The sequence below is a fragment of the Cryptotermes secundus genome, unplaced genomic scaffold, assembly GCF_002891405.2.
Source record: "Cryptotermes secundus unplaced genomic scaffold, Csec_1.0 scaffold1089, whole genome shotgun sequence".
NCBI classification, from domain to species: domain Eukaryota; kingdom Metazoa; phylum Arthropoda; class Insecta; order Blattodea; family Kalotermitidae; genus Cryptotermes; species Cryptotermes secundus.
Window position 1 is genome coordinate 264,946 of NW_019731997.1, and position 20,621 is coordinate 285,566.

Sequence of the window (20,621 nt, forward strand, 5' to 3'; positions counted from 1 at the left end):
GCTGAGATAGTACCTTAAATTAGGCACAAACTGCTTCCTTCTACATCCTTTCAAATTCATTATTCACTGATCATCTCATATTCCAACGCTAAGGCCAGGAGTGACCCAACTTAGTCCGCACATACTTGTCTGTTCAGACAAAACTTGATAGTTTCTTCAACCTACGTTATTACGTTCAGAAACGAGTACAAATTCTGAGTCTTCTATCGATGAATAAATATATCGTCTTTTCATAATTTTTAAATACAGGCTCTACAGTGTTACTTTATTGTTTATTTTCATCAGCACTGCTAATATCATTGTATTCTCCACTTATTTGTGGTCTAAGTTTTTGTTTTTTATGGCTACCTTTTGGTCCACTAATCCCGAGTATCGCTTAGCTCTCACCCAAATTAATTCGGGTTAGGGAGTGATTACTGGATTTAATAGATTTGTATCAAATGGGAGTGATCGACGGTTCCGAAGAGCCGTATGCAGCTCGCGAGCCACAGTCTGGCCACATATGCTACAGGCCCTACGGTCTGAGCCAATGAATGCGTCTTTAAAAAGAACCATAAATAAATAAATGGATTCAGGTGGAACATAATCGCGTGAATTGGCAGAAGGCATTTTGGTTCTTGCATGCGAAATTCCTCACTGGTTCGTCACCTTGCGGCAGCAGCCAACAAGCGGATTTTCGAAAACCTTTACCAGGTCCTGGTCCTCCAGTGTACAGCACACACAGCTGCAGACACATCTGTTAGTTATTGGAGAGGGTGGGTTTCCCCATGCACTTAGACCAGTATTGGTCCATTGTGCTTCCCTCTATAATATTGCACCAGTCTCTATACCCTACCGATATTGGTGCGTACCACCAGTCCCGACCGAGCCAGCGAGTTCGGCCTCCACTAGCTTGGCGGTATCTATAATGCTTCCCCCATCTATCAGAGGATTAGAGACTACTGTTGGGCGGGAAACGTCCTTGAATTTGGCTCAGTGACCTCCTTTGGAGATATGAGGTTATTTTACGTGCCGTAAAGCTACGACACGGGACACACGGCTTAAAGTCCTTCCCGGAGGACTTGTTCCCTGAATTTTTCCGCCCTTACAAATTCGATGACCTCCGCCGGGTTTGAACCCGCGTACCACGAGTCATGAGGTGGGAACGTTACCTCTAGACTACGGAGGCCGCTAGACACATCTGTTACTGCTGATCATACCAAAGGAGCCCAGGCAGGTCATGCAGCACGCATGGGAGAAATGTGAAATGGGTAGAAACATTTCGTCAGGAAATCATTTTGAAGACAAGGGCATACGTGTTGATGTAAGCGTAAAGCTAAAATGGATTTTAAAGAAACAGTGTGGATTGGATTAATCTGAGAATTACTGGCTTTTTGGATTCTTTCCATCGTCCGGAATTCTAGGTAATAGAAAACACGACGTTTCGGAAACTGGATCTGTTTCCGTCTTCAGGTGTCTTCAAGTTGAGATTAGCTCTCATTAGCTTAAGTGGCAAAAGATCACTCGGTAGACGAAAGCCGGAGGATAAGGTTGAAAAGAAACTGCACTGTAGAGGGAAAGACTGAGAAAGTCACTCCGTGTGTTCTGAGGCCAGACAGTGTAACCATGGGTTATGGAGACAACATGGCCGCCACCCATTGTCTCCATGCTTACGTTTCCAGCACGGTACAGTCTCACGTCGCAAGAAACTGGTCCCTGGTGTGCTTGACCCCACTCACAGCCACTTTCTTGTGCTTCTCCTGGATTACTCACAACGCTGTCAGTACCTCAGCGTCGAATGCTACTGAAGGCCTGGGAAGGGCTGCGATGGAAACCGGCATCTGGAAGGCCCCCCACACACACACAGTTTGGCCTTCCGATCGACCTTACAGGCAAAACTGTGACAGTTTACCCCCTCCCTTTCCTCCCCATACACGCGCAGATAAAGCGGCAGGCTTCATGCCACAATCACGGTCTTCCAGCCTATAATGTTGAGTCACACACGTCACGTGCTACGGTCCTGCAGGCAGAACTGACGGACTGACGGGTTTCCCACACGTCAACAGTCCAAACGATTGGCCGGCCGCACCACACGCATCAGTTATGCCTTTCAGTCTTCAACTGTGCAGGCCGAACTGGAGGCCAAAACTGTGTGTGTATGGCGGCCCTAAGGCAGGGCCGAGGGAATACCATGAAAACGCCCCAAATAGGCGGTATCCCGACGGCATTCGAACCGAGCACTTCCCGAATGCATGTGCACATCGTTACAGCGAAATTTACACGTTCGGTAACACCTGGGCTATCCCTGTAACGGGCCGTGGAGGCCCACAGGGTTGTGAGATGTCAAGTTCCCACATTTTCTAAACAATCGGCTCACAGATGGCGGTGAGGTTGTCAGCCTTACGCGCAGGCCGCCCTTTACCCCCAAGAATATTCTTGGTACTCATTTCTGTTAGAGGCTGAGTCGACCCCAGGGTCACAGTGCTTGCTGGAAGGATTAGGTCAATTTAAAAATCCAACGACTTAATCGGGAATCGAAGCAGCGACCTTCCGGCTTGTAGCATAGTGTCTCAACGAACTACGCTACCGCGTGCCCCCTAACAAACTAAGTGACTCTAAATTCTTAGAAACATGCTGGTTCACTCTTGGGCTATTTATTATTGGTGCTCTGTGGGCAATTTTGCTGTGTTTAACGGACGAGACCTAAATTACTCTGCGTGCCACTAGTCCACGGGGGGACAGTCGATGTTTGAACGGCCAGTTATTTTTCACGCTAAAAAAATGCAGTTTAGCAACATGGAAGGCCGCGTGATACTTACGAACAGTGCAAATAATGAAAACCAGAGACACTTGTGTAACTTTCACATAATTACCTCGGGTTTCTGGATCGGTCCTTTGGAGCACACAGCAGGGGTCGGGGCTCGTGCTTTCTTCGGCATACATTAAGTACCGGCCCTGTCTCTAGGCCTGGTCGCTCTCAACACAGTGCATACTGGGTCGACTCCACCAACTGGGAAGGGGCTCGTGTGGCGCGTATGGTCCATAGTTACGTCACCATTCCTCCCACAATGCAGCTGCAACCACTGCCCCACCCTTCTTGCCATACATTGGGCACGCTCCCTTTACACCAAGCGTCTCGTATCATACACTACCAGAAGTATTTTGGTCACCCCTGTTAAGCATGAAGAATGAGTGGTTGGGGGCAGTGGGCTAAATTAAATTTTGGGCCCAGTTCCGTGCAGGGGTCATCAAGGACCTGGGCAATGCTCACTGGCTTTGGTCGAAATGTATAAATTCATTTCAGGCACTTCGTTCCGGGAAATAATTAATTCGGTTTGAGACAAGGGATTCTAATGTTCAGAACTGAATCAAGCCCATATTCTCACGTCCTGGCTCATCTGGGATATAGCACCGTGTATCCCGGTGAAAGTGAACCGACGTTTCGAAGGAACATACCGCCTCTGCAAGAAACCAGACTGGGAGCAGAACTATGCTTCACAGGCATGAACAGCCGGTCTCGCCGCGGACGGACACAAACTTCCGACACATGGTGTCGCGCAGACGGCCGGAGAATGCGAGTGTTCCTGGAACCGTCTCCCCTCCCCGTCACGTGACAGACCAGTTTCTTGGGAATAACAATTCTTTGCTGCCCTCTCTGATGAGCTGTCAGTATTGACACTAGACAGCGTGGACGGGATCTGCAGGGAGCAGACATGGCAAAATTCAAGTACTATCCCAATATTTTTCTTACGTGGACGGGTAAGACCCACGCAAAGCCTTATCGTATCCTGTGTTCAGGTCGAAATTCGAATAGACTACCTGCAAAAAACGAGTCTAGCGCGTTACCGCATTTCAACCAACTCGGTAATAATAATAATAATAATAATAATAATAATAATAATAATAANCAACAGGCCGTGGAGGCTCATGGGATTGTGAGATGTTGAGGTTCCCACATTTTCTAGACAATCGGCTCGTAGATGGCGTCGAGGGTGTCAGCCCTACGCTCCGGCCGCCCTTTACTCCCAAGATTATAATAAAAATATTCCTTGTACTCATTTCTATTAGAGGCTGAGTCGACCCCAGGGCTATATTGCGGCTGGAATGATTAACTTAATTAAAAAAATCAAATGACCTTATCAGGACTTGAACCTGCCACATTTCGGCTTGTAGCATAGTGTCTGAACCAATAATAATAATAATACCACATTATATGTATATCATTACTGTTATGCTATCAATATTACATGATCACTGACGTCTGTGTGCCCCGCTGTTTCTCCTAAAAGATGCTCCTCCTGGGTAGGCAACCCCGACACATCATTAATTCTATTGCTATGTACACCGGTTGGAGACCCTGTTACTTCCTCCGTATGAGAGGAGCTGGGGACGCCATGATAATGAGTTCGTAACCTTCTCATATCTCACAGTAACCATGGTAACGAAATGTTCGTAGGATTGTGACGGCGATGAGCATGTAAACTCGTACACTTTACAGTACACATTCTACGGGGGCACACACACTAGACTATGCTGCAGGTAAAGTTGTCCCTGTGCTTAATGAATTAAGCGCCACACCATGAAGACATATGGGGGAGTGGAGGTATAGCTCCATCATTCTTGGCTTCGACACTCCATGGAGGTGGTCAGTTTCACAACCCGGCCGCTTTATCCACTGGGAAAGCCCTCGGTACCCACTAGAGAGGAGGCTGGGAAGACCCCAGAGCCGGTCTGGACGCTGCGGAGCACAGAAAAACGTGATGCGCCTGCCGGGAATCGAACCTTGGTCGTCCAGCCATGGTGCTATGTATAATAAACGGAGTTTCTGACCCTACAGTGCAGATTCCCTGCACGGGGACGTTACTCGTACAAGGTTAACGAATGACGCTGTATCAACTGGTGATACAAATTAGCGTGAAGGAAGACTGATGACAAGCCGATTAACCAGTGAGCTTCGGGATCCTTCTTGAGAAGCTAATGGTCGGCCAGTTACCTACACATTTCCCCGCCTGCAACCCACAGGTTCAGTACCGCCAGTGACTCCTATCGTGAGCCAAATGAATTAAATCTCCTCTTTCTCACCCCACGTCTTTACGATAAGTTTCAATATTTTTATACCATCTGCATCTAGGTCTTCAAAGTATCCTTTCAGAATTTGAGACCGAAACTGACGAACTAGGTAAAGCTGTCTCTGTAACAGGCCGTGGAGGCCCATAGGGTTGTGGGACGTCGATGCTGCCATGTCTTCCAGAGAGCTGGCTCACTGATGGCGATGTGGTTGTCAGCTTTACTTGCCGGCCGCCCTTTACCCGCATGAAGATTCCTGTGACCCATTTCTGTTAAAGGCTGAGTCGACCCCAGGACCATATTGCGGCTGGAAGGATTGTCAATTGAAAAATCCAGTGACCTCAGTGGGAATGGAACCAACGACCTTCCGGCTTGTAGCATGGTGCCTGAACCAACTAAGCTACCGCGTGCTCCGTAACAAACTAAGTGAATCTAAATTCTTAGAAACATGCTGGTTCACTCTTGGGTTATTTAATGGCGCTATATCAGCAGCAAATGTTACTTGGCGTGGGATAACAAGGGATGATGATTATGTACGGTCAGGAAAATTGAGTAAGGAAGCGGTCGTGGCCAGTTGTACGCCGTTTTCTGATTCTCAGAGAGGGCAGGAATTCCTCTTTACCCCACTGCCGTGTCCAAGCGCACTTATGTCAATATTCTCACCCACCCGGTCTGAAGGGTTCTGAGTCCTGGGAGGAGGCTGAGAGGCGGCAACTTTATGAATATGCATGCGCGCTGCCAGGGGATATCCGGCTGCACACAGACAGACACAGACACTTGTCTGGGGCTCAGAGCGACTTCAAGGCGTGAGTGCATAAAGCCCAGTGGCTCGGAAGCCAGAGGAAGCCGCAGAAACACAGTGTCTGCCTCATCGATTCGATATTTACACACTGGCAGAGCTCCGTTCGTATTCGACTTCGAATTTCGGCCGGGACGCCAGCTGTCCGACATGTTCTTCGCGGTTTTCATTAGTCCCTACAGGCAGATGCGGGATAATACCCGATTAGGTCCCAAATCGTTTCCAGTTCATCGTAGCTAAGGAGCCGGGATAGCGACTGGCTACGGACTGACAGGCCGGAGTTCGAGTTCCGGTAGGGTCAAGATTTTTCTCCTCTCCACGTCGTCCAGACCGGTTCTGGGACCCACACTGCCTCCTACCAGATGCGTAGCGGGGGCGCCTTCCCTAGAGGTAAAGAGGCCGGGTCGTGAACTTGACCACTCACCTCGAACTAGTGCTGAGGTCAAGAATACGTGGATCTATATATCCAATCCCCCATACGCCTTCATGGAGCAGTGCTTAATTAGTTAAGTAGAAGGACAATGTTACCTTCACCCTCTGAAGCTACAGCCTGCGTGCCACTCACAGCACACGCAGTGAGACTTATACATGACATCAGATTTCTAGCCTACTGAGGTTTGAGGTTTTTTTATTGAGGTGACTACGAAGATTCCCGCCTTGAATGTGATCCCGTAGAGTTTGGTCGACAGATACCGACATTACGAACGTACTTACTGCCTTCATCACCTACCCTGATGACGGAGGCAGAAAGTTTCAACTACACGTTGTCGTTACCTTTTTTTTTTCCTTGGCACTACAGCCCCAGTGGGTCTAGGCCTACCTCCATGAACTTCTCCGTTCACTTCGGGTTTTCTAGATCTTACACATTCGGTAGGACTCCTTGGGCGAGTGATCAGCTCGTCGCAAGGCCTCTACCTGTAGACAAACACAGAAAAACGCACACAAACATCCATGCCCTGAGTGGGATTCGAACCCACGATCCCAGCTTACGAGCGAGCGAAGACAGATCGGTACAACCTACCTTTCTATAAAACTATACGGCGTCACATCCATGAATACCGTTAACCTAACCGTTCGCGTTCCGTCCCTCGTTATAAATTAGACGCAGGTTGGTTGACTGACCTGCCCTCTACGGTGTGGCACAGTAGCGTTATGCCCGAAACCGTCCGGGGTCCTGACCTCTGGGGTCACCTTGCATATGGTGGGAATTCCTGTCGTGCTAGCATGTACAACTAGACACCTCGTTCCTGAATAATGGCCTCCCCCTCTACTGACAGCGTCATAAACAGCTCACATTTAATACAACAGTATGTCGGAAATGTCCCGTCAGAAAACTAGAACTCCGTCCAGCGTGGATTATGTGTGAAATTTGTGCTTTTGTGTCGGTACTCTTGAGTTTAACGGTCGCCGCGAAATACAGCATTGACACAGATGCTAGGCCTCAGGTGTGTGGAGTTTTTTTTAATGTTTTTAATGACTATCTTAACTCTCGCAGATGTTTTATGCTGTGCTTGGTTTATATATCTTATGTCGTGTTGGCCCTGGTGTCCGGAGATATGGACTTGCTATCGATTGGGCCCAACTATGTAGGTTTCACCTGAAGAAGGACACAGAATCCAGTCCTCGAAACGTTGTGTTTTAAATAAAAACCGGGCGATGGATAAATGTATTAATATACCAAAGTCCCAATCTTTTAGATATTAAGTACACAACTGTACTGGTTGGTATCTGCAACAGGGAACCAACTACACAACTGTGTAAAACACTGCAGCCTGACCTACTGACATGTCAGGAATGTTTGTGGCTGCGGCCAAGTTTAAGTCGTGCACTAGATGAAGATTATATCTGTGGCTTCACATATGGCGACCTCAAGTAAATATATAACAATATTCAGGAGATTATCAAAAGTCCCAAGAATTAAGATCAATACAAAAGGATCAGTTCAGGTACTGACAAAGTTTTAGACCCAGACGTTCTCAGAATACGCAGTGGATTTGGTTGAGCTAACGGAGGTAAGTGTTGCAGCGTGTGTATCTGTTAGACGGGTGTTTTAGTTACAGTGCGTCACCCTCCCTCCCTTCCAAAATGAAGCTCAGCTACTTCTTGCCGAACTTCTTTACTACGCGCAACCCTGGGTCCAGCACTCAAAATACTATACATGAACATGACAAAAATTGTAACGTTTGAGAACTGTTTCCACAAGCATGTCAAAGTGCTGACTGCACGCCACTGCTCAACGAGCTCACATGACTGCGCAATCATAACGCTACTTAGCCTATATATTTGCGAGCGTTACCTGTACAATATGAAACCTCACGGAGAGGCCGGAAGAGATGTGGATTCACATGCAGTGCAGGCACACCGATGCAACGGGTTCTGCAGTTGCTGCATGATTATGAACCAGCAGCAGAATGTGGGGATAGTATCTGACCCTTTCACGCTGGTAACTATATGTACCAACTGCTATAGAATTAAAAACCTGATTCTAACCACACACTTCAAAACACAGGGGACGCAATGTGCTTAGTGTAGGCTTCCAGTTGGCAGACTGCTGGTGTGAACCGCGCGCCAAACGCTGTGAGGCGCCGTTACCCTTACATGTAACGGACAGACATATGTCACCTTATGAAAGATACGAGAACAAACGGAACTTAACCACCGACAGAAGGTGTACTCTACGCGTATTACAAATACTGCTAAAACAGTTAATCGCAACATGGGATACCGTGACGCGATGCTCTTTTGAACACGACCAGCAGCCATCGGTTTCTGGGAGCACCGCTGTCTAGAACTGGGCCAGAACAGCGACGGGCTGGAACGCCCGGTTTCGAATCCCGGTAGAGTGAACTTTTTTTCTATTCTCCGCAGCGTCCAGGCCAGCTCTGGGGCCCACCCAGCCTCCTATCCAATGGGTACCGGGGGCTCTTTGCCCGGGTATAAAGCAGCCTGGGCGTGAAGCTGACCACTCACATCCGTCTAGTGCCGAGGTCAAGAATGCTGGAGCTATACCTCCACTCCCCCCATGTCTTCATGGTACAGTGCCTAACTAAGGAAAGGGGCAACTTTACCTTTTACCTTTTCATCTCTGTCCAGAATATCTTCGATGTTGCGTTGTCATAAACACAAACATTACATAAACATAAACGTTCCTGGCCGCGTGTAGGATGGTGTTCGTTTGCGTCGCCCGTAAACAGTGACCCCAGGGCTCATCATGGGAGACCTCTCTGAAGGCCATTTTCCACTGAGGTACCATCAAATATGTTTTCCACAGAATCTGCTTAACAGCACTTAAAAAAAATCGTGGTTTTAGTCTGCAAACGAACTATAGCGACCGAGCGACCGCCGCTTGTCGGCCAAGTTAGTGCCAACTTTAGCGGATAGAGGGTGTCGCGTGATCAGAGCAACGAATAGCCACGGCTATAAATTTCGGGTTTCTAGACGGGAGCCGCTATTTCCTTGAAAAATAGCTCCTCAATTATCCTCATGAAGCTGAGTGGACCCCGTTCCATACCCACTACTTATCAGAAAAAATCTGGTAGCGTCGGGAATCGAACTCTGACCACTAGACCACAGAGGCGGTCGCATGTTAAGTTTATGAAATATTACCTGTCCCTGTTATCTCACGGAGCAGCAAAATTTATCTGCAAATAAACACAGATTAGATAAATAACTGAGGGGCTGACTAATGGCTTTAGTATTTAACCCTTTACAGCACAGTGGTAACTATAAGAACCAGCTGCTTTAACGATAAAAAACGCTGCATTCTGCCCGCACAGTATAGCTATTGTGTGTACCGTATGATTCTCTCAAAAAATAGAGAGTGTTTCCCTAAACTGCATGAACCGGTTTGGTTGTGTAGTGGAATGTTTTCTGTGAAGCAGAAACTTAATTCATAAATACTATTTGTATACACCTCGGGCTTCGAAGCCGTGCCTCTGCGCCGCCATGGACAATAACCAACTCCCTCGAGCTGAGTCCATTGGAAGCTAATGAACTGCCTTAGCCCACAAAACACTGGGATCGTGTGTTCGAATCCCACTCGAGGCATGGATGTCTGTGTGCGTTTATTCTGTGTTGTTCCGTGTGTAGGTAGCGGCCTTGCGACGGGCTGATCCCCCGTCCAAGGAGTCATACCGACTGTATATGGATTAGGAAACTGAAAAAAAGCGGCCAAGTTCCACAAGGGATGTAGAGCCACAATTGATTTATTGATTGACGGATAGATTTACGCCTGGGTGCTCCAGATTCCAAGTACCCCCCCCCCCCCTCCCTATGCCCCTATCTACGGTACATCGTAAAGCAGTTACAGTAAACGGGCAGTGCCACAGCTCAGGTGGTCAGGCACTGGCTTCCCGCCGCAGAGCCTCGAGTTCAGTCCTGGGTAACTTCATGTCTGATTCGTGATGGACCACGAGGCACGGAAACAGATTTTCCCCTGCGCATTATCATGGCAACATTCCTCCACATTCACCTATCACCAGGACATGAGGCGTGCGGCAGTCCTGACCGGGCGGAACATTATCATATCCTCGGTTTTTAAGTTCTGGGGCTTCGTCACCCGTCACGCGCCTGGTCACTGTTTCTCATTACAGCGCACTCTGGGTTATTCGCCTACTGGAGCTGTGATCTCCTGCCTCACGCCGGCTCTGTACTGGCCGACAGTCACCCCATTCTCACACGAAGTTCAAGTCACAACAATGGCATTACACCACGGTAACAATTACTCAGCTCTTTTAACAATTCAAAGTCTTGTTTCGGCAATCACCATACATTCACTCCCCGTTGTGCTCCATCCGTTATCTTGTAACGGTCAAATGTGTGACGTAACGGTTATCACTTTTAGAACCGAGCTAGCTGGTGTACCGATAAAGCTCTTGGCTCGTTTTCTGGAGGTACTCGGCTCGAATTCCGGAGTATTTTCACGAAAATGCCAAGATAGTACTTCGTTTCCTTACAAATCCTTGAAATTTATCTCTCATTCTAACACTCCATGCTATACGGGTGTCCAAGGAGGAAAGGTCAATATTCTTGGAGGTCACAGTATCGGTCACTACAACCAAAAAGTGTATATGCACATGTGTTCTATTCCGAACGGTTTCCGTGATAGAACTATTTCACTGTACACTTCCAAAGTTGTTGATAAGAAAAATATATTACATACCGTTTCTAATAAAGTAAAAGTAAAGTTGGCCCTGTAAACAAACTCTGTGGCCTGTAGTCCTCAAGCGAATTGTACCGACCGAGCGACCGCGGCTTGTCGGCGAAGTTAGTGCAAACTTTTGCGGCTAGAGAATGTCATGTGGTCAGCGCAACGGATCCCCACGGCCGTTAATCTCAGTTTTCTAGACCGGATCCGCTATTTCCTTGAAATAGCCCCTCAATTATCCTCACGAGGCTGAGTGGACCCCGTTCCAAGCCCCACTACTTCTAGGAAAATCTGCTAGCGCCGGGAATCGAACCCGGACCTCTGGATCTGTAGCCAGGAACTCTGACCACTAGACAACTGAGGCAAGTTGGCCCTGTGCTTCACTAGTTAAGCACAACTCCATGAAAGCGTATGTGGTAAGTGGATGTACAGATCCATATTTTCTTGACCTAGGCACTATCTGGAGGTGAGTGGTTAGCTTCACGCCCAAGCCGCTTTACCCTCGGGGAAACAGCCCTCGCTACCCATTGGGTAGGAGGTTGGGTGGACCCCAGAGCCGGTGTGGACGACGTGGAGAAAATTCTTGACCCTACAGGGACTCGAACTCCGACTCCTTGGTCGTCCAGCACGTAGCTAGTCGTTATACCGACTGCGCTATCCTGACCGGTGTTTACTGTTCAAGTGACAAAGTTGGTACAGTTTACCTAGCATAATACATATTCGAAAATTCCACCATCAACATCAATGCACGTTGCAACTCGTGTGAGGACATGGCGTGTTGCTCTCTGTATAAGTACAGTGTACAGTGTACTGTACAGTGAAATAGCTACTATATCTCGGAAACCGTTCGGAATAGGACACATGTACATATACAATTTCTTTCTTAGAATAACCGCTACTATGACCTCCCAGAATATTGACCATTCCTCCTGGGTCACTCTGTATAGTCTCCATACCAAACGCCACTCCTGCAACGGAAACGTGTGTCGGCGACTTGAAACCCTGGCAGGATCTCCTATTGAATTCGAGCGCCGTATAACTACTTGTCACTCTCCTATACTAAGTTCCTTCGAACGTTCTGCAAATTTCTACTGGAGTGTACGGTGTCACAGACGATAGTACCCAAACTCACCACTCGGCGTGCCTCATACCCAATCCGTGTTCGGGTGTGAGGTCCGGTAAGACGGCCAAATAGGCAGTAAGTAAAGGCATAGTAATTGGAGTTAAATGCGGTACGAGGGGCATACAGGCACGACTCGACCGGACAGTACGTCCATGCATCCTGCGCCGCTACCTCGGGCCTTCGACAGCCCCCCCACTAAGCCCAAATCATCGTCTATTGGACGTAAATAAACAAAACTCAACATTAGGCCAGGAATTGGCGGCAACTTTCGTGGAAACGCAAAATTTGGTCCTCTGCTTAATCTGTCTTACTATATATGGATTTGTACATATTTCTTGCTAGTCTCTTTTTGTTTTTATAGGCAACTGACGTTTCCCCGAGAACTGCATATAACATTTCTCTAATTAGAATTCGATTTCTTTGGCAAATAGCCACTATAAAGCCCATATTCACGCGTCATTTTGAGACTTTTTCAGTTGCGACTTGTTTCGAATGGGAGTCGACGATAAGAGTGCCATATCGTCAAAATGGAACGATTTTAGGAACCAAATTATAGCCTTCGGGGTAATTTTGTCTTCCTTTGCTACGTATAACGAATTGGGCCAAAAATTGTAATTACAGTGTGCTTGCTAGGACATGACTTCCTTCACCGTCCTCTTAGTCAGCCATAAGATTCACTTACCTTTAAGATGATGATCACACGACAGTCACAAGTAGTCAGAAGGCGTTGATGCATACAGCACACTGCATGTGTTCACTCGCAAAAAACAGTACTTTAGTTTGGTCAGTTACAGCTTTCTTGGAGCAGAATGAAAGAATGTAAGTACCAGTTCCAAGGCCGGTGACATCATCTTTCACTTCGCAGTCTACGCTTCTCGTTCAACCAGCCCACACCAGATTAACGTCCTTCTTAAACCAAACCCGGGTTCCCTTTCCTTCACACAGAATACACGCACATTTGTCTCACATTCATATAATGGACAATATCTTCTTACAAGCATAATGTGTCAGTTGGCTTCATCGCGTGCTTGCCGCCCACACGGCCTGTACTGACCATCCCACCCAACTCGCAACTGGTGGCCAACTGAACAAGGGATCAAGCAGTTCTTATCTACGCGAGAAACACTCCCCCCACCTCAGCTCATGATCAACTGCTGCGGAGTCGCGCTTCGTGTCGCTAGCATCTCGACGTGTTGTCGGCGATCACACTGGCGATTGGTGATTACCTCGAGATCCAGCTGTCTGACTCCTATCAAAATCTTCCTCATTATTTGGTAAAAACAAAACTATAAATCTGTGAAGATTCTGGAATTTGGCCCCAGGTCACGGCATTTCACATGAAGTTATTTTCTCAACTACTTTAATTTCTCACAAAAGTTGGTTTAGTTTTGTTTTGTTGTCACCAGTCGCCGTCTGGTATTGAACGCCGTGTTTGGTTCCTACTTTGAAGTCATCTTACGGGCAAGGAATTTGTACAGCGTACAACCAGACTCGTAAGCTATTGGGCAAGAGGAGTATTTTCGGCACTTGCTGATTGCTGTTGGAGTTTCGTATGTATTATAGTATTAAGTTCGTCCTTACATGTTGTGCTTGTTCATGTGTTTTGTGCTTTGTTTACAGTAAACACATCAAACTGTTGTATTTTAGGCTCCGAATAAGGTGATATGACGCCATGCATTTTGTTAGAAGTTTACAGACGCTGCAGAAGATCGTGTTACCTGCTCCTTGTGCGTCTATGGCTGAGGGCACACCTGGGAAACTGGCAACCGCAACGCAACTACAATTTCCGAGAAATGTCGCCGATTTCAAGCAGGCAACTGGTTTCCAGATTAGCACGCGCACACTAAGGAAACTTATGTTTGATTAGTTGCTCACATCATCTTAATTGGGTATGTTCGCCCCACGTAATGCATGATTGATTTCTTAATTTCGTGCAGTTACTTCTACAATGGAAGATAATAATACTGATCCTATCATAATGTAGTGGTGGTTGAGACCGGTTGAGATGGCGTGAAAAGAGAGGACGACGACCTTAAGGAAAATATTGGGATGTTAATTAATTTGTTATTAAGGTAAGTTTATTTTAATCAGAAAATACCGCATTCACACTTAATACGAAATTCTGACATACAGTGCAACAATTTTAGTGAGAGAGAAGACACCTGATGATGGCCGTATACAGCCGAACCATGTAATGTGGAACAAGGGTGAGACTATAAGTTGTATTTAAAACGGAAATATATGTGAAATAAATGATATATAAATGCAACAGGATGTTTAAGTACAATATTAGGAAAACATTGGGTGCATCTTTTCTTCTGTGACAATTTAAACGAAGGCGCTTATATTGTTTCAAAAGAACTTAAACTGCAGACTCCTTTGTCTCATGAGAAATACTTTCCCATGCCAAATCCATTTTGTCCTGCCAGGCACAGTCTGGATGTTGTTTGTCATACATACCAGGCTCTTCCTCAATGAACTGCACAAAAACAAATTAAGCAGTTTCATCAACCTTTAGTGCCATCTCAAGAAATAATCACTGATGTGCGTTATACAACAGCTGACACTAGGAAACCACGCGGCAACGCAATTATGAAAAGACTGGCATGCTCTGTTGCCTGGAAGTCGAGTTTCTCAGTCTTTCCGTGAGTTGCATTGCCATTTCCTCAATTTGTGCTGCTCCATTCAGTAACACATGCTCAACTCAGGCTGATAACAGTTCTCGGAAATTGCAGTTGCCGGTTTCCTTGGTGTGCCCTCGCCTGAAGACAGAGTTTTTCAACTTTTGTCAACTGAGAGCACGCTGAACAAGGTGCTAAAACTGCCAAGGCACACCACTATTTTCGGGACAGATTTTATCATTAGAACCGAGCAGTAAGATCATATTTTAAATTTCTAATAATTGTGTTATTCTTAGAAAACGATGTTGATCGTGGATTTCAAAGATTCTATTTTGCAAATTTCTTCTGGCTTCTTTTTGACCTTCCCCCAAACTGCCATGGCACACCTGTGGACAAATCGCGTCATACTGCACACCGGTTGAAAATCACTGGTCAAAGATATGCTAAACAAGCAACGAGCAAGCAGAGCTCTGTTTCAACTGCAACCTACTTCATGCTGGTTTCCTTCTTGGCTTATTCTACGACTTCCGAAACGTTGGTGGACTTCCACGGCACCACACGGCGTAATATCCCGCAAGATAGTACCTTTAACATTATAAATTGTTTAGCAGAAAACGGCACTGGAAGTTGATAACTCTTGAGTTCATGCCTTTGAATTTTCTATTTGAAGATAATTTCTGATGTATTTACTACGAGCATGCATGAAGAACATAATCTGCATCCCTCCAGAGAGGTCTGATTGGGTGGGCAGTTATTTATTGGGGATGGGGGGAGGGGTCACAGACTGTAGATGAAGGCTTCGTTCAAACTGTGTCAAGAATCAGCTTCATTCCTTTGTGGTTTATTTTACGATGCTGTCGATATTATGATACACGATGTATCATTGAATGATAAGATGACTTGCCAATAATGATTTTGGAAGGATGTGAAAGCAAACAATCCCAGCATGTGCATGGAAAAACTGAGGGAATCTCAGGATAGTCACCATCTCGTCCAAGATCTGAACCCACCGAATTCAAGACTAGATCGTACGACTAAATCACATGGCAATTCTGGTCCTGTATGACATACTGTTCAGTGTCTAGCTGATCTACATGATGGGGCTAACTGGCACTAGCGGTAACGTTTCTCACTTGTATTTGGGAGGTGCCTGGTTCCATCTCGCCCGAAACACTGACGGTCCTCACTGAGGTGTTTTGCATTTTCCTAAGTTCCTCCAGGCGAATGTCAGGATAATACCTCAGAATAAATCATGACTGGTCCCTTCCACATTCCTTCCAGTGTATTCATGAATCAAACTACTCCAAGCAGTACAAGAGATTCCAATGGTGAAGGTGTGTGTCAGGAGAATTCTGAGGAATCTGTTAGTTAAATTTGAATACTGTATTTACGCATGTATAGGCCGTGTGCGTGTATAGGCCACAGCACAATTTTCAGACAGAAATTATAGAAAAAATAATTTTCTTGGAATATTATTTCAGGAGTAGAAATTATTACTATTACTGTATTACTAATTATGAATATAATTTTTTTTAAATGAAGTGTGATTTCGAATATAAGCCGCACCCCAGTTTTCCTCTTGAATTTTTGGCAAAAAATGTGCGGCCTATACATGCGTAAATACGGTAACTGCAGAGTAATACACTTGCATGAAAGATTTTAATTTTTAAGAACCGTTTCTGCATTTTGACACGATTATAATTTACAGTTCTGTGAGTCTAAATGTAAGGGTCTCTCTTCATGGGACTGGAGAGACATCTGTGAAGAAATTGCTGCTCCCCAGGTGACAGGGTAGAGCATCAAGGATATCCACCCTCCTGTATGAAACCCACGAGAAGCCCATCAGATTGACTGAGCAAGGAGCACCTTGGAAGGATCTACCATCACAATGCACAGACCCTGCAGAGGTGTGTACCAAGTCTGATGCTAATACTGGGCAATGCTTGGGAAGCAGATATTGGATTTCTCATGTCTGTCTACAAGTAACAGTACCAAAATTACAAGATCAGTTTTGTTCATGGCATAAGACTTGAGGTTACAGTGGCAGCAAAAGTAAAGTCTTCTGGTAGATTCTAAAGCGTTCTAACAATGGTGGATGACGCAGAATTACTGGTGTTTTTGACTTTTTCCATCGTCTGGAATTCTAGGTAATAGAGGACATGACGTTTCGGAAACTGGATCTGTTTCCTTCTTCAGGTGAGAAAGGAAGACACCTACTCAGTTGGGCACAAGTCCAAAGAGGCCCACTGACTTTCCCCTCCCTGAAGCCATCCATGATCCAGAGTCTTCTCTCTCATCTGCAAAAAGGGGGGGGGGCACAATCTTAACATCCACGTCACATATCATGCAACAACTCCTTGCTGCCCGCCATCTTTTAAGTACCTCACTACACTGGAGGCACAAGTCCGTCTTCAACTCGACACTCAACTTGCACCTCCAGTATAAGTGGGTCCTGATGATGGCATCAAAAAGTTGTCCTGAAACATATGTACATACACAGCAAAATATTATGACACTGCAACAAAATGCACTTCCCAAACATTCATTATACAGTCTAACCCAGTGTTTCCCAAGTGATGTTCTGTAAGAAACTTCCATTACAGCATAATTAAGATAATTAAATATGCCACTTTCAACTGAAGTGTTTTTACCTCAGCAGAATGCTTTACAAGGCGTGCAATTCAGTTGACACCCTTCGCCATAACTTTCTTGAATTATGCACAAATGCATTATATGCTGTGCCAGATAGGAGAATTTAAATTACATAATATGTTGGCCTTGTAACCTTATGTATTACTGTTCTATAAAAATATTTGGTTGCAAACAGGTTCCATGGTCAACTCAAACTGGGAAACACTGGCGTGCCCTATGCTCATACTGCTCCCTAGCATGGGAAAAATGGGCCAAACTATCTGACTCAACACATTTTTCTATTATTTCAACAGAAATGGACCAGGTTTAAAAACTCTTTAACTCTCCTCTATGTAAATGTAAAAATGAAGCCCACCTCACCCTCTGTCATATTAAAAATTCTGATAACCGACAACTCACCTCTGACTAGTGCTGAGGTAAAGAAAAGGTGGCAAATATTCTTCATTTCATGCATCCTGTTGTGTTACAATACATAACTTTATTTTTCTGTCACAACACAACTAAGGAGTATTAAGGTCAATACCCAGCTATGCCTCACTACATGTTTCGGCCATTAACGGCCATCATCAGGTGAATACAAATCAACAAACATATACTACTGAACTGTGATAAAAGTAGATACAATGACAAAAATAGTTAATTCTTTTGTGTAAAAATACAATGGTCATTTATATATAAAACTGAAGGTTATAATATAAAATAAGATTAACATTGATGTTTTATAACATCTAATCAGTCGTATGTTTACTTTATAAGTTCCCTGGACAAAAAAAAAATATAAGTATATAAGATGGTATTGGAGGACCATGACGTTGCAAGTTAATTAATCTGAAAATATATAAAAAAAAGGAATAGTATTAAATATGTTATTTGAATATTTAAATTGAAGCTGTGGTATGTATAATATATGTACTTACAGAGTAGAGGTGCCTCATCATATGAAATAAAATGTCTGTACTGTATGAGGAGTAAACAACGACTGATTTGTTGATGTAAAATTAAAGTTGACTCAAAGGAAGGAGAGGGGGGGGGATAAGGTATATGGGAAGTGAAAGTAAAGAGAGAGGGGGGAGAGTAACTGGATGTTATGTTTTGGTAGTATTGATTATAACATCGTATATGGGGTTGAACATTTTGGTAAAATTATCATTCAGTTGTAAATTTTGTTTAGTGATTTCATACATATGAAATCTTTTGTATGTATCTAAAGTTCGGCCTTTCTTGCCGATATATAAAACTTCCAATGTTCTATCGTATTATAATCATGCATAGTATCTAAAATATGTTGTGCAAATTTAGAATTTTGTCCATTATTTTTTATATCATGTATGTGTTCTTTGAATCTGATATTAAATGTACGTCCGGTTTGTCCTACATATTTCAATGGACAGTTAGAACATTGTAGTTGGTAAACCCCACTGAGATTATACAGATCATTTTTGTCATCTTTAATTTTCAATAGATGTCTTATATTGTTTTTTGTCTTATATGAGATACCAACTTCAGTGTTCTTGAAAAGTTTTGTGATTGGACTAATTTTGTGGCCAAAATAGGTGAAGGTGGCCCATTTATTTTTTGGCATACTATTTTTAGTGGAGGGTTTTTATGTTAACTGTATAGTATTTTGTGGATAGTTATTATTATTTAAGATAGTTCTAATAATATTTTCTTCTATATTTTTATTATTTTGTGTAAGAGGATAATGATTTAATCGGTTTATGAGAAAATTTATAGCTGTTTTTTAATGTTCAAAAGGGTGACATGAATCATTATGAATGATTAAGACGGTAGTTGTAGGTTTTCTGTAGATAGTTGTAGATATATTATGAACTTTTTCTATAGATATATCTAGGAAATTGATCATACTATTTGTTTCTTTTTCAATTGTGAATTTTATGTTGGAATGGATATTGTTGAATTCATATAACATATTTTCGATATTGGTTGTATGGGAATTACATATGATCAAAATATCATCTACATATCTAAAATAATCTATTATATGGTATTTTATCAGAATATCTATAATAATCTTATGTTCGAGGTATTGTATAAATACTTTGGTATATTGCTGATTGTAACAGCTATCAGAATTTTTCTCAGAACTTCAGTTTACAAAACCTCAACATGAAGCCAACAATCAACACTGTACAGCACTCACGGCTGTTACTTGAATTCCTCATGGTTCATGAATGGCGAGACACACTCCCTCCTCAGTCTGTAGTGCAGCTGGTGTGGGTGGACTGCCTGGATGCCCCTGGCTCAGTGTGTCAACATCCCATCTCTTAGAACAGCAACATCTTCACTCATGTCTGTCCAGGAACACTAGTAAAGAGAATAGTAACATAAAGATATAAAACTGCAAACTGCATGGCACACTCTACTGCTACAAGCAATTCATAAGATCTGAACTTTTCATGACCTCTATTACATTGAACAGAAGTGAAAACTTTCTTGAACATGTTACATGTAGTTGTATAAATTCAAGAAGAGCACAAAATATGCCCATTATTGGCACATGGCATGACATCCACCTTAATAAGCAATCCTTCCTGGCTGGGATATACTAACAGCAAGTGGGATATTCCCAGGTATTTCTTCCTTGGTCTGATATTAACACCTCTCATCACATTAACAGCAGTTCTTTCCATAACACAATTCCAGAACTGCCAGAAAAAAAAAGTATACACAACTATTCTTATTGCTATCCCAGCATTCATTCATGTGCTTGTGCATTGCATGGCTGAAGAAAACTATGGAAAAGTTTTAATGCAAAATGCTTGAATACAGGAGTTCAAACTACATACATCCCAAATTTGAAAAATACAGAAAATTCCTGTACCACAAGATTCAGTTTATTAAGCAGAAATTTGTTTTGCTTATTACGCAATCTGACCTAACGTAACATTCCCAATATGTCTCACGCGCTGTCGGATTGGATGAGTTCTGTCGTGGTCCTACTAGTTTGCTTCCACAAAGATGAACCTTGAGGTGATCGACCAGTTCAGACAAGAAATCTAAAGAACTAACAAACTGGTACAAATGAATATTGTATCAGAGTAAGAAATCCTCAAGGTAACACATCTCACCTCATTGAAAATGGGTTACTATTAAACAGCAACACATATACACATGCCTTCATGATTTCTGTTACCATCTTCATTACTGAAACTATAAAAAATGTTCTGAAGACCATTATTTTGTGTCAGCAATCTCAACAGATCATGTACATTC

General features: G+C 44.1%; 2 protein-coding genes across 4 annotated transcripts in view; both read right to left on the minus strand.

Annotated features, from left to right (window-relative positions):
- LOC111867513 (SH2 domain-containing protein 4B) overlaps nucleotides 1-13,241 on the minus strand; it is a 62,513-nt gene extending 49,272 nt beyond the window's left edge. Inside the window, exon 1 of one of the 2 annotated variants that reach the window (XM_023857469.2) lies at nucleotides 12,797-13,241. In XM_023857469.2, coding sequence (XP_023713237.1) covers nucleotides 12,797-12,850 — 54 coding nt within the window. In that variant the 5' untranslated portion in view covers nucleotides 12,851-13,241. The remainder of the gene's footprint in view (nucleotides 1-12,796) is intronic. The other variant, XM_023857470.2, reaches the window with a different exon arrangement.
- Nucleotides 13,242-16,385: 3,144 nt separating this feature from the next.
- The window catches only part of LOC111867497 (general vesicular transport factor p115), a 38,314-nt gene continuing 34,078 nt past the window's right edge, over nucleotides 16,386-20,621 (minus strand). The window contains exons 18-19 of one of the 2 annotated variants that reach the window (XR_002843358.2): nucleotides 19,549-19,712; nucleotides 16,386-17,032 (exon numbers count right to left, since the gene is read on the minus strand). The gene's annotated coding sequence lies outside the window, so the exon portion shown is untranslated. Of the gene's footprint in view, nucleotides 17,033-19,508; nucleotides 19,713-20,621 lie in introns of both variants that reach the window. The other variant, XR_002843359.2, reaches the window with a different exon arrangement.